Consider the following 15,334-nt stretch of genomic DNA (forward strand, 5'->3'; position numbering starts at 1 on the left):
TCCACTCCAAACGACCTGAGTCTCCACAGCAGGTACAGCCTGCTCTGCCCTTTCCTGTAGAGGGCGTCTGAGTTATGAGTCCAGTCCAGTCTGTTGTTCAGATGAACACCAAGGTACCTGTAGCTGTCCACAGCCTCAATGTCCATACCTTGGATGTTCAGTGGTTGCAGTGGAGAATGCTTGTGCCTGCGGAAGTCTACCACCACAGATGACAGGCACATCTACTGTTATAGTAAAGATGTAGGCAAGTATACTGTTTTTATTGGCTTACTGTAACCATAATGTGAATTAGCATGACATTTGTTCAAATGCTCTGGTGGGATAGGCCAGAAATCTTGATTGTGTAGTCACCCAAGAGTGAGTTGTAAATTCTGTATTGCCATGGCTTGAGGAGCATGTGATGCGGAGGTAAAACCTAGAGGGAAAAAATGTTTTTAGGGTTATGCTATGTTATGTTAACTTTTAGGTTTTAAGTCAAAAAACCTAACTTTTTCTTTTTCTGTCAGCATTAATCTCGTTAATACGACGTTAACGCCATAACCGCATTAACGCGGCAAATGCCCGTTAGCGAGTTAACGTGGATTGGCCCGTGCAAATCCTGCACGGCACTAACGCATTAACGAGCTAACTGTGCTAACGCGTTGACGCTGTTAAGCTCTCAAATGGCCTCATATTTTGAGTCTAGAATGTAGTTTGGTGTATAGAAGGTTTCATGGTCTACTCAGTGACTGCATGGTGGTTGGTGCTGATATGCCATGATTGGTTTTCAGCAAATGTGCCACTGTACATTATGTCTACATATGTCTCATCTGTGAGGATATTGTTCCAGATGCCTTGTGGTTTGTTCAGGTCAAAGTTTTGTAAAAACTAGCAGCCCTAGCAAACTAGCCATACTTATTCAGTGTTGTTCAAATTCTACTGACATGAACTTTAACATGCTAACTAAGGCTTGTAGAGTCTTAGATGTAGCTGTTGGATTTTTGCACTTTCTCTGAACACTGCACTGACTGGCCTTGGTGTGAATTTGCTGGGATGTCCACTCTAGGCAAGATTTTGGCATTGTGTTGACTAGGGCTGGGTCATATCATACCGTTCACGGTAATACCGGTATAATGTTGGGCAACGATAAGAAAATGAAATATCGCGATAGAATATGGGTAAAACGTGCATCCGCAGTGCCTTTGTTTTCATACACACATGGCAGAAAAAGCATGGCGGTGGCGACGGAGAATGAGAAGGACGAAAGCGGATTGTTGAATGAAACGGATGAACCAGAATTGGTTTGTAAAAATGTTGCAATTTCAGTGGTGTGGCACTGGTTTAGCTTTCATCCGTCAGATACACAACAAAGCACTATTTTTGGTAGCGCATGCTAGCGGGCCGTCATTATTACCGTGTTTTTTTGGAAAAATTCGCACACTTAAAGTCAATCCTTTGATTTTTCTGAAAATCGACAGTGCCCCTTATAATCCCGTGTGCCTTATGTATGAATTCTGGTTGTGTTTACTGACCTTGAAACAATTTTATGTGGTACACGGCGCTCGAAAATCTGTCAAATATTTTAGTACGACTTTGCTAACCTACGACGCCGCACCGCTCGATGGATTGTCAGAGCATTACAGCTATCATAGGCAGGAGCCTCGCGGAGTGATACGTACTGTGCTTCAACATAATATTACCGTATTGTGTGTGTGTATAACCTCTTTTTAAGTTTTGTGGATATTAAACATGGTTATGCTGAGGATATGTCGGCCAATTTCCACTGGATATGCCTTTTGGTTAAACTGTCAGCAAGGCATTTGCATTTGCACTGTTACATTTTTATATAACTTTAATGCACATAAAAAACAGCTGCTTGTTTAAGTGAAAATACATTGATGTTTTTTTTTTTTTGCACTAATAAATTTGTGGAGTTGTAAAGTATTTTGTCTAGTGTCAATTATATCGTCAGTTATATCGTTATCGCAAATTTTCAAATGCATATCGTGATAAATATTCTTGGTCATATCGCCCTGCTCTAGTGTTGACACACACCTGAATGCCCCAGACCTGCAAACTACCAAAACTTCTGTTGTTATAGAGCTGTGCACACTTGCTGATGATCAATTAAACAATTGCATTTCATTAGCAAATTACATAATCATGTCACATAGTCACATAAAATGTGCCTAAATTATTTTGTTATGTTGACCTCGAGGTCAAATATAGTTGTCATGGGTAAATGTTGCGATCTTATATTAATATTTTTAAGCCACTACTTTCTTTGTCACTGCTCATACATAATATGTAACAATAATAATAATAAAGATGGATGGATGGATAAGTAACTTTGTAATGTAGTTACTCAAAGATATGGAGAAACATATGGAGAAAATAGCCACCTAATATGCTGCCTTTGCAGATAAATTTAGCAAATAGCTTTGAAACAGTGCCACATTGTTCTCCACTGAACTTAACTGTAAGAGTTTTGAAACTCTTGCCAAATCATTTACACTGCAACTTTAAATAATGAAAAAAAAAAGTAGAAATTGGAGATGGTGGGTAGAGTGCTACTGAGGAGGCAGAACAAAAAAGGGATTGTGCAGGTGATGGGGGAAAACAACAAAGCCTTTACTATAGATTTTCCAACAAATTAATCACTGTGCGGGATAGTGAATAACAACAGCAAAGCAAAGAAAGGCCCTGACTGTGTGGGTGAGATGCTCCCTTGCCATTTTGTCTTCAGTGGGTTTTGAAATAGAGGACCTGTCAATTTGTGTTCCTTCTTTTAATGCCCCTAGTTAATCTTGAGGAAGGTGGAGTCTGTAATGTACCTAAAAAGGGCAAGTTTCTAATTGAGTAAACTATCTTACTAGAGTTTATTGCCCCCTCAGGGCCAATTTAGCTTACAGGCAGCAATCAGCAGTAGTGAAAATACTGCAATCAATCAATCAATCAATCAATACTATACATGCAAACATAAACAGTTATTACACAGATTACGGCAGTATCCGATTTATTATTGACACTCCTCACAATCTCACACCCAGAGCTGGCGACAGTTCAAAAACAAATTACATTTTGTTTATATAGACTTTCTGTTATTGTCATTAATACAACGACTGCATCAATGTAGATTTTGAATAATGTTATTGATACATACTTTTACAACACTCTCGGATTATCCTGTATAGAAAATAGTCCAATGATTTGATTGTTTAACAATTTGATAATAATCATCGTCATTAAAAATAAACTGGTTTTTATAAACGGTAATGAATGGGTGTTGTAAGAGTACTGTCTCGGAAACATCAAGCAAATGAACTAAAATGAATAAAAATAATAGGGAACCAAAGAGCAGCAGCATCAGTTGGGAAGCTAATGACAAAAAAACACTCTTGCAAGGCTTTGATCAGCATGCATTTTTATTATGTGGATTAAAATGTATACCTAAGTGCACCAATGCGTGTTGAAAATGTGTCCTTTACAAATGGAGGGACGGGAAAAATTAATAGCGTGTTGTTTTTGATTAGCTGTGAGCACTTATTGTGATGTATAGCTTACACATGGCAGGCATAGACTGAAATTAACCATCCTTCTCCAGATGGAGGTTCGTGTGTTGAGAGCAGTGACTCAGTCTTTGTGCACAGGTTGCTGATTTTTTCAAAGATGGGTGAGACATCAGATTTAACAAGGCATTTGAAAGTGCTTTGCATGCATTTAAGAGCAGAGGCTTGCTTCACTAGCTAACATTAAGGCTTGTCAAAAAAAAAAAAGAATCTGGGCAGCGTAGCTTATTGACGCCATCCCAACCATCGAAACACTGAAATATTATTGCAGTGTGATTGCTAAGGGCCAATAATTCCAACATTCTCTCTTCTGAGTTGTCAAAATGTTTGTTTTTTTTCCAGTAGATGCTCATACTCAATACCTTTTAAGGAATAGAGAAAGGCAAACAGACCAAGTTCAGTAACTACAAAGTTTTCCAGATAATTTCATTTGTTTTACAAGTGATGCCCTCCAGTATGTAGTCTGAACCAAACATTAATAAATGGACATTGGTAGCTTATGTAACTGCGGCAAGTGTAATAAATAAATAAAACTGAGGAAATGTAAACCAATAAAGGAATTAAATCAAGAAGGAGAGATGCAGTTGCAACAATTGCAGTATGTTGATTCTAAACTATTGGTTGAGATTTAGAGAAGTGGAGCAGCCGTTCCATTTTTGTGGTATGAAACATATGAATTCAGATTTTGAGCTGCTTAGCTTTTTGCTGTTACTCTGCAACCTACAAAATTGTTTTTTTGTCATTTGGAAAGGACAATCTGACATTTTGGTTGCTTTTTTGATGAGTAATGACTTCACTAGAAATGTATTTTCATATATCTGGGAGCTGACAAAGGCTGCATACGACCTTTTGCCCCTAATGTATAGACGCTAACTCCTGTTGCTCTTTTCTGCCATCATCTTTGTTCACACAATGTTAAAAGGTCACATGAAAAATGCATGAAGATGGCTTAAGCATCTTACCACTCGTGCATGAGGAAGTCAGTACACAGAGTCTCCTCTGTCAGACAAGGGGAAGGATCTCAGTAGGCTAGCTAAGACGGTCGGCCTCCAAGGGGGTAAAAATAACTGATTCATTTTTTAAAAGGTTCACGAAAAAACTACTCAAGCTTTTATGTGTTGCCAGTCACTCGCTGGTATGTCATACTCCTCTTGAACTCGGCAGCTTAAAACAACCACTCTCCAGATGTTGTGTGTGCGGGTTGTTTTAAGATTTTATGTATTCATGTTTATGCCCCAAAGATTTGCAAGATTCGTTTGTTAACCATTCTTACCAGATGAAGTTGTGCCATTAAGGTTTGATAAAGTGAGAAAAAGAGAGCAGTGTTTGTTTGTGCCAGTTACTTTGGTCGTAGCCCAGACTAAGGGTAAGTACAACCTCTAGCCTCTGACCGGTGTGACAAAACCTCCCAAAAACGAACAAAATCAGAAAAGAAAGGAAAAATAACATTTACAACCCTAGTGCTAAACCTAATTTATTCCTAAATTTTGGAAGGCAGTAATGAACTTTTGGGGAAAAGATTTCAATGGTTTTTGATGGGAGTCAGAATGAAGAATTTAGCTGTTCGCTGCTTGCTGAGATTTAGGAAAACAGTTGAATTAAAACAAAAATTTTAAATGCTGATGGTTTAAAGTTAGGGTTTGGGTTACAGTTGCTGTATACTTGTAGTATATATTTTTGCGATTAGTCGACTAATCAGATCAAGCATCCATTGGATGTAAAACGTACAGCTTATTGCACCAGCATGTGTCTGCTCTTATATAACTATCATTAGCTTACAGCTTTAAGTGTTTAAGGTATGTGCTAACTAAAAATAAAGACAAGATGATAGTTTATTAAATTTTAATGAAATTTGCAGATTGTTTCGGTGAAGTTTAATAAACTCCTTGCTATCTAAAATATAACAGGAGTAAATTCTCGAGCATCTCACATTTCTGATAATCAGTTGTCTTCTTGATGTTTATTCAGCTGTGTAAAAACTATAACTTTAATCTCAGCCAAACCGATTTACTCAGGAACAAATAAAATACTAAAAAAGCCAAACAATAACATTTTGAAGTTATCTAAGTGACATATATATTTAACCTGAGTAGCGAAAGACGGCGGTGGGTTTGAAAACGATCTGCCGGGAGTCCGGTGTTCTCACGGGCTCTAGTGAGCCTTGCCCCCGGCTAGCTATCGAGCTAGTGGGTAACAGACGTATCCGAAATTTTTTGAAAATATGTGGTGTCTTGATAAACTGAGCAGATATTTGAGGTTTACACAGCTACATTCTCGCCTGAAAATATGTTAAACGTTTATTTTGTGACCCAGAAAGAATAATAAGAGTAATATTAAAACTAACTAGCTGCCGCCATTGTTATAAACTGAGCTGGGCTGCGCTATGAATTCTGGGACACAGCTTCTTCTTCTTCGGGGTTTAACGGCAGCTGGCATCCTTGTACATGCAGTGCTGCCATCTTCTGTTTCAGTCCGTTATTACACTCTTAAATCCTACTACTTATTCCTGCGTCTTTTGTGAGCTTACAAAGCTTCAAACGACGCGTCGACTATTAAATCAGTCATCTACGATTTTGATAGTTGATGTAATCGTAACTAGTCGACTAATCGTGGCAGCCCTAGTTAATAGACACATTTTAGAATATAAAATTGTGTAATACAACTTCTTTTTGTAAAATATGGAACACATTTCACAATAGTATTAGAAATACTCATTTGTCTCCACATTATAAGCATTTGTGAAGGTAGGTCTTCTTCAATTTACTATGGATTTTTTTCTTTGGTTACAAATATAATCTCTTTGTATTACATTATAAAATATTTTTTTCTAGATTTCGACTACATATGTTTTATATGTAACCGAAACATATTCTCCAGTCTTTTAATAGCCATCATGTCTTCAGTTGTCTTTGTCTCTAAATACACTATTTCGTTCCCTAATTCTTTCTCAGTGGTCGTGTGAAACCAATGCTTGGCCGGTTCAGTGAGCTTGAAGACCTGCTGTCAAACATGAACGTTAAGCCAGGCAGCATTGATGCTGTCCTGTTGGATGCTGGCTGTTCCTCCATGCAGATGGATGAGGCAGAAAGAGGCTTCTCCCTGAGCAAAGATGGACCATTGGATATGAGAATGGATGGAGACAGGTAAAAGATTTGATACATACATTGGTTGGCTTATTGTGATATGCTGGATAATCAGAAGCGCTTGTGCGGTATTAATCAGTGTAATAATGTGAAAGTGCAGATAGTACAAAAAGGCGTACCTAAAATGGGTTACCAACAGCATGGGTCCAATTAATGTTATTTGTTTCTCCTATAAGTGATGACCTGAAGGCGTGAAAAAATGTTTGTTTGTTTTTTTTAAACAATGAAAACAAACCCATTTTCAGTCGACCTCTAGTGGTTATGTTAAAGAAAGCGTTCACCAAAAAAACTTTTGTCCTGTTCCTACATTGAACATTTGCAGAGTGTTTGTGAAGCAAAACTAACCCTCCAATCTGATCAATGAAACTGGCTGTGCCAGGCATGAAAGCACTTTGCATTACAAAAGTTCTATTCTTTTTATATTGTTTATCTTAGATGTGCTCGGGACTTGTACACAGTAACAGGGCAAAAAGTAAACTGATGGTATATGTAAGAAGGGAGCTAGCATTGCGATTTAATTAGGTAAGTTTGTAGTTATACCCTTTAGATAATTTACTGTAATTAGTAGACGTTAACATACCCATGTTACACAATCTCAGCAAGGAACTCATTCACTGAGATTGTGATTGGGCTAACATAAAAAAAAACACAGTACATTCAATTCTTCCACAGATGTCAGCATCAGTGTACTAATGCCTCAGTCACACTTAGCGACTGGGCTAGCTACATTTGAGTTCCCTGACTGATTGGTGAGTGGTTGATGGCAGTCACAAGGTAAATTTGTCCCAATGAGATGTATGGTGCAATTGCTGTGGTTATGCACTGATTACCATGGTTCGCTCTAGTATCCATGGGAAACTTTGTTTACAAACTACTGTAGCTACGTTCTGAGTTGTAGTGAAACTGAACAGAGGCACACAAAAACATGTTAAAATGTGTTGGCTACAGTGGTGAAAAGCTCTGTTATTTTATGTTTCCATTTTTCCTCAGTGAATTGTTGTCTCCAGGACCTGTTACGTCCATACGACCTGTTTACGTCCATGTGACTGGGACCTAAACCTTTCAGAAGACATTCTAAAACCCTTATTCTAGCCTAATTTAGCCATTCCTTTACCACGTTTGATGTGTGTTTGGGGTCATTGTCCTGTTGGAACACCCAACTGCGCCCAAGACCCAACCTGTGTGCTGATGATTTTAGGTTATGTTGAAGAATATGAAGGTAATCCTCCTTCTTCATTATCCCATTTACTCTCTGTAAAGCACCAGTTCCATTGGCAGCAAAACAGCCCCACAGCATAATACTCCCACCACCATGCTTGATTGTAGGCATGGTGTTCTTGGAGTTAAAGGCCTCACCTTTTCTCCTCCAAACATATTGCTGGGCATTGTGGCCAAAAAGCTCGATTTTTGTTTTGTCTGACCACAGAACTTTCCTCCAGAAGGTCTTATCTTTGTTCATGTGATCAGCAGCAAATTTCAGTCGAGCCTTAAGGTGCCGCTTTTGGAGCAAGGGCTTCCTTCTTACACGGCAGCATCTCAGTCCATGGAGATGCAAAACCCGTTTGACTGTGGACAATGACACCTGTGTTCCAGCAGCTTCTAATTCTTGGCAGATCTGCTTTTTGGTGATTCTTGGTTGACTCTTCACCCCCCTGACCAATTTTCTCTCAGCAGCAGGGGATAGCTTGCGTTTTCTTCCTGATCTTGGCAGTGACGAAACAGTGCCATGCACTTTATACTTACAAACAATTGTTTGCACTGTTGCTCTTGGGTCATGCAGCTGCTTTGAAATGGCCCCAAGTGACTTTCCTGACTTGTTCAAGTCAATAATTCGCTTTTTCAGATCCATGCTGAGGTCCTTTGACTTTCCCATTGTAGCGTTTGTGGGCGTTTGTATCCAACGAGCCCTATTTAACTGGTCTAAGAGAAGTCACCAGCTGTAGTCACTCATAATCACTCACAAGAAGTTAAGAGGCTATGCTATGAAGCTCAGTTCGCTGACAACTTTCTAAGTCACCAAAATTGCTAATTCATGTTGCTGTATGTATATTTTTGACCCAGCAAATGTCATCACTTTTTTCTGTTAACCCATAATAAAGTCATTAAACAATCAAACTTCATGAATGTTTTTTCTGACAAAGAAGTATCTGTTCCAATCACTCTATCTGAGAAAAATCAGAGTTTTAGAAATAACAGGACACTCAGTAGAGCCATTATATTATATTCTTTACAAGTGTATGTAAACTTTTGACCACAACTGTATTTTCCAAACCAAAAGATCAATTTCTCCCTTTTGGTCTTATCCAATAAAGTATGTATTTCCCAAGTAGTAAAATGTACTACATTATGATTTGAAACCTAATTGCAGACAAAGTATGTTTAACATTTATCGATCTAAAATGTGTCAGTTTTTATATATTATTTTATAGAAATATCCATATTCCTTCCCGAATATTTTCAGAAACATTTCTGCATCACTTTAAAATGTCAGCATAATCCACAAAGAAACTCCTTTACAAGCTGATGCAAAAGCTGCTTTTCTCTTTTCCTTCCCTCACAATCATTCTATTCATGACTGTCATAAAGGTTTTCAGCTGTAGCTCAGAGTTGTCAGGATTCACCACTGTCAGCAAGGACATGACGTCAAGCGACTTAATTGGGCTTCTCTTTGTGCGTAGGTACCCCGACATGCCCTGCGCCGCTGACGTTGTGAATACCTTAGATCAACAGGCTCTTGCATCCATCCTCACTGCATATGGGGAAGAAAGACACGCCAGGAAAATAGCTTCAGCCATTGTGGAGGCACGCCGTGTCAGCCCCATCACCCGGACACAGCAGTTGGCCAGTGTGGTTGCAGGTAAATAGACACCACCCTGATTAATTCCCTGCAGCATTCAGGAGGCTATAAGGGAAAATAAAAAAGGAGTGGAGTTATTAAGGCTGTCTCCCAGTGGGATGTGTGTGTCTCAGAAAATTATGTGAACTGTGATCTCAGTCATCATCCTCTCTTCTGCCTCTGTTTTGGGTGTTTTTATTCCACCATCCTTGGAGAGATAAAGATGAGGCAGAAACTGAGTTGTAGATGGCTGGAATAAAATGTATGCCTAACTCACATGCAGGAGCCCATCTCTCTCCTTCCACACTGCCTACCTTTTTTGTTTCCTTTCCCCCTCTTTTTTCCCAGTCTTTTCTTTGCTCACAAATACAGACATACACCTGACACAAATGCAAACACCCACATGCACTCACAAACGACACACGAGTTGCATACAACCGGGGTTAGATTATTTGTCTTCGATGATTGTCTTTTTTCCTTTTTTTTCCTCTTAAGCCTTATGACTCCACATTTGAGATGCTGAATGGGAGAGATGTCGTTGCAACAGTTATTGCACAGAGCAGTATGTGCGTCAGTGTCACCCTGGGAGAACAGGTGTGAGTAAGAGCAGCTGTTTGATGCTTTTTGAAGAGCAAAGCGAGCTACCACCAGTGTTTATTGGGAACAATCTAAGAGGTCTGGTTTTTTTAAGAAAGTTCCAGGGGGAGCTCTCTGACCAGTTGTGGCAGTGATACTCGGCATCATTTTCAGAATAAATGACGATTTTTGTTGTTTTTTTTTTACATGGACACAACAAATAAGTTCTGCAGAATGTTTTTAACTTTCATTTGTTTTCAGTCATTAATTTACTGAAATTTTATAGCAATAGGTAAACAAAGAATCAAAAAGAATCAAAGAATCAAAAACAAAGGTGCCTCCTTTTTCAAACAGAACCATAAGATCTTTTCAGATTTATAAATTTTGAATTAGAAATGTATTTATTTTAACTAATAAATTGATTTACAAACCTTATTTTTCCAACAAGCTTTTTGTTTTTTAGATTTTAGATTGAGAGTTGATTGGTGGTTGTATTTACGACAGAGGTTTAAAAATGCTTTCTAAAGCTGTTATCGTGATTTGGTGCTGTATATCTAAAATTAAATTTGTGTTGAATGGAATTGAATTGATATGACACACATATGTAAGAGCACAGGGATTCACAGAAAATATTGCAAATGGACAAAGCTCCTGTAATGACAGGTTTAAATATGGTTGTGTGATGACATCACGTCAGTGCACAAAGCGACCAATGTGGTGAGCATAAATTGGCCATGGCGACATGGCTACAGGGCGTAATCGCTCCCGCTCTTTGTTTCCCACAGGAGCAGCTCATGATCTGAAACATATCACATCATCTGTCAAACATGGTGGAGTCAATGTTATAGCACGGGCATGTGTGGCTGTCGATGAAACTGAGTGATAATGTGACTGCTGATAGAGGAGGCAGGATGAACTGTGTGTAGAGGGCTACACTCTCTGGTCAGATTCAGTCAAATGCTGCAAAACTGTATAAACAGCTTACTGTAAAAAACACTGTGTATAAAAGTGTGTATAAAAATGGCTATGATAATTTCTTAACCTAATGCAATACTTTTAATAAACCTCTTAAATCAAAATCGATAATTTGTAGTTAAATCACATTTTGATTGTTTGATTTAAAATCTGCCAAAACATTAACATTGCTTTGGTTCACTCTTAACTACCTGATTCTCCTTCATGTACACATCATAATCTCTTCTGTTCTCAATGGATCTGTCTTCAGGACCTTTTGAAAGATGAATTAGAGAGGGTGCACATGGCTTGGTGAGGCTAGCCCTGGGCTGGTCCTTGCTGTGCAGGCATTGTATTGATTGCAGTGTGAGTCACACCTTGGGCTGTTCAGTGCAGGAGGAGAGAAATGCCACATCACTCACTTCTCTATTTATTGCGGTTTCTTTTTTGGTCTATGTAAGTGTCTAATTGTTCTTGTCTCTTCTGTGTTGTGGTTGGTTAGAGGCACTAAAAGCTCTTCACTTGTTTTAATGCAAAAAGAAAGATTTTGAAACTTTAATATGCAGCAAATAATCAGTTTTTAGTTTTTGCTTTAATACCCACATGATTTGATTGATTTGACATGACTGATTTGCACATTAGCTCTGTGCATTCTGCACCCTGTATATGTTACTCGTGCACAGTTTGGTAAGTGCAGTTGCTCTGGAAACTTTAAATATTTGGTGAGTGTCTGCCGTTTACAATGCTCTGTATGGCACATGCATTTTGACCACAGGCTCAAATAAATTAAAGGGGTACAAGAAGTTTTGTAAGAAAAAGATTTCTTCCTCTGAATGTCAGGTGCAAATTATTCAGGAGTGCAGAAATGTTACGGCAGCTTGATTTATTTTATTCTAGGAAATGTTTTCATTCAACGGGTTTCTTTTATTTTCCTGAAGAGAGAGGATACCGGGAGTTATTTTAACATTTCCAGTGTTATTCTCATAAGGATAACACCTTTGGGCTGTTGAAGTCACAACGATCAGTGTGTAGATTGGTAATGTGTTAGCAGATAAGTAGTATGGCATGAACCCACTCTGTTTTTAAGATGCTATGCTTGATCTGCTTTACTTGTCAGTATTTCTCTTGTCTGTTCAACTTCCCAGTCACACAGGCCTAAAGACCACTGAGAACCACTGGTCACTAATAAGGGTGGGTTTAAATTATCAAATCAAACTGATTTTAGCTTGAATAGCGCAATATCGACTCATTAAATCCTGAATCTATTTTTAAATATAAATGTATTTAGGCAGAAATTCCAGAATCTCAGGTTAGAGTTCACAAAACTATTTCAGCAACCACCAAACAGCTAAAACAGCAAATGAGAGCAGGTAAACGGATTCCACACAAAGATGCAAACACAAAGCGAGTGTCGTTCACCCGTTGGGGCTGAAAGCCGACATCTCACAGATTCTAAACTTGCAGCTTTTGTCACTCTCCGACCAAAATTCACTGAAACAGCAGCAAAAGAACATAAAGACTATGCTCCACGTTTGAAAAACATCGTCATGAATTCCTGCTTACTTTTGCTGTTTTGCTTCCACCACAATACAATCACACTTCCTGCACACGTTTTTCTCTCTCTGTGTACTAGGGAACAGTTTCCCATTTCAAATCTCTGTTTTCTGCGTTATTCGCTTGATTATTACGCACTAGTCTACCGTTGTGTACAGCGCTGTATGGATATGTACTGATAAATGGTCAGTTCTGGTGGATTATGTATTACGTTGCATAATCCACCAGAACTAATACAAAGCGCCTATAATTTTCAAACCAGGAGGCTGTGGGGTTGCACTGGCTGCCATGTGCATTTTTTTGCTCGTCTGTTTAACACCATTCACAAATTTTCAAAACCATGTCCTCCATTCTGGTCAGTCCAGACGGTTGACCTGCACTGCCAAATTATCAGCTAATGTTAGCTAGCTTGGTCAGCAGCTGCATTCATATACTATATGGGTGCCACATAGAGACATGTTTTTTTGGTGCTTAGTAGTGTACTAATAAAATACAGTGGTCCCTCGCTATACAGTGGTCCCTCGTTCACGTTTCACCGCCTCGCTGTTTCACAGATTTTTTTGGTGCAATTTTGCATGCTTTTTATTTTTCTTACAGCGCATTCTGTCCTTTCTCCTGATTGGCTTAAGACCATTGTCAATCAGTCTCGTGCAGTGTCTCCTGTACGCTACAGAGTGCATTCAGCTTGTCAAATTTACATAAATCTTCGATCGCTAGCAGTGTAACTCTAAAGTGCTCTACTGTATGTACGTTTTCTCCCCCATACACACCCCAATGTCTACGAAATGTTTTGCACCGTCAAAGGCAACCGCAGGTGCCTTTGTTTTAAAATATAGATTTTTCTTTATATCTGTACCAATATGATTTTTCTTTATGCAGTAAAATTAGGCATTTTGACATGTAAGTCTCTAAGTAGCCTCAATTGGGGCCTAGAGGAACTGCATTTTCCACTTCTGCATGGCTCTGAAGGTTGCCACTGGTCATTATTAAAAAAAAATTTTTTTTTAACATTTATTGTTATAACCTTTCAGGAATATTTCCTAAAAGAGTTGACTCAACTGCATAAAAATGTGTGAATTTTGTGACTGGATAGTAGGGGTGGGGGAAAAAATCGATTCTGTGTAGTATCGTGATATTTTGTTTGCTAATAATGTATCAATACAGGGACAGCAGAAATCGATATTTTGTTACAAAAAAGGTTTTTGTGCTCAGAGCATGTTGATCCTTTTTCTGAGCAAGAATCCTGACATTCCTTCACTGTCCAAATGTGTTTAACTTTTTTTTGGCAGTAATAAACATGACAGTTTACTTATTTTACTTTAAAACATGTTTTATTTTAATTAAGTTTAAAGCTTTTTTATTTAATGTAAAATTATATTTTGTTTTAATTTACTTTCAAGTTCTTCAGTTGCTAAATGGGCTGCATAGTTTTCATAAATTGCATAGTTCAGAATAGCTATAATTGTACCAGATGGTTGCATTCAGTTAAGTTGCACTAGACTGTAATACAAGCTGTTCAGTTTGTCAACAATAAAACTGACTAAAATGAGAGAAAGACTGAGTGTGAGACTTTGATATTAGATAAAATGAATATTGATAAAGTTTACCTTTATGTACAGAATCTGAATATCGCAAAATATTTTAAAAAATTGCAATAATATCGTATTGTGCGTTAAGTATTGTGATAATATCGTATCGTGGGATGTATAGTGATTCTCACCTCTACTGGATAGAAGTGTAACTCTACCTTTAAGTTATCACCAAATTAGTAAGACTATTAGTTTAATTTGTTCTGTTTTTATTTGGAATTAAAATGCAATAATGCTATAATAAATCATTATTGGACCATTAAAATTGTAAGATTAACTCTGACCAATTCTTGTTTCCAGGATCGTTTCCTCCTGCAGTTCTCTATGCACGTAAAGACCGGCTCAACAGACCTGCACACGTGGCCACTAAGACTTTCCAGGCCTTGCGTATCTTTGTGAATGATGAGCTGAATGAACTTCACGCTGGCCTGTGTGCTGCCCAGACGTTGCTAAAACCCAGCGGACGTCTCTGTGTTATCACCTTTCATTCACTAGAAGATAGACTGGTCAAACGTTTCCTCCGGGGAGATGACTTGTCTAATCTGGATCACTTCAGCCAGAGGAAGCAAGGTACCAAGAAGGAAAACCTATCGCATGAAAAAAGTGACAGAAGTGTCTATTGGCTTCCTCTGCGAAGAAAAGTGATCACTCCAGAAAAAGACGACGTTAAGGAGAATCCTCGAGGACGCTCCTCCAAACTCAGGGCAGCACTCAGACGATAACTATTGAACATTAAATATAAGACAATAGAAGTTGTAGAAAAAAAGTTGGAGCTTTTTACATTGAACATTAAACTTCTACAAAGACTCAGGGTTAAATCTCAGTAGACTTGGTATCACTTTGTAACAAAGGAGCTCAGCAGAGATCAGCAGAGGTGTGGACTCGAGTCACATGACTTGGACTCAAGTCAGACTCGAGTCATTAATTTTATGACTTTAGACTTGACTTGAAAAAATGTTCTAAGACTTGTGACTTGACTTGGACTTTTACACTGATGACCTGGGACTTGAATTGGACTTGAACCGGTTTACTTGAAAAGACTTGATATTTCACCCCAAATATAAAATTTAACATGCATATTATATAGAGATTGAAAATGTGACGTCATTCAGGGGTAAACCGCAAAGGATTCTG

The 15,334-nt window shown here is 38.3% G+C and overlaps 1 protein-coding gene across 1 annotated transcript in view; it reads left to right on the top strand.

Moving 5' to 3' along the window:
* The window catches only part of mettl15 (methyltransferase 15, mitochondrial 12S rRNA N4-cytidine), a 63,226-nt gene extending 48,208 nt beyond the window's left edge, over positions 1-15,018 (top strand). Inside the window, exons 4-6 of the mRNA XM_005724262.1 lie at positions 6,500-6,691; positions 9,370-9,548; positions 14,501-15,018. Of these exons, the coding sequence (XP_005724319.1) occupies positions 6,500-6,691; positions 9,370-9,548; positions 14,501-14,922 (793 nt within the window). The 3' untranslated portion in view covers positions 14,923-15,018. The remainder of the gene's footprint in view (positions 1-6,499; positions 6,692-9,369; positions 9,549-14,500) is intronic.
* The last annotated feature ends 316 nt before the right edge of the window (positions 15,019-15,334 follow it).

Source organism: Pundamilia nyererei, unplaced genomic scaffold (genome assembly GCF_000239375.1).
Source record: "Pundamilia nyererei isolate P.nyererei 1_Seehausen unplaced genomic scaffold, PunNye1.0 scaffold00011, whole genome shotgun sequence".
In the NCBI taxonomy this organism is placed as follows: domain Eukaryota; kingdom Metazoa; phylum Chordata; class Actinopteri; order Cichliformes; family Cichlidae; genus Pundamilia; species Pundamilia nyererei.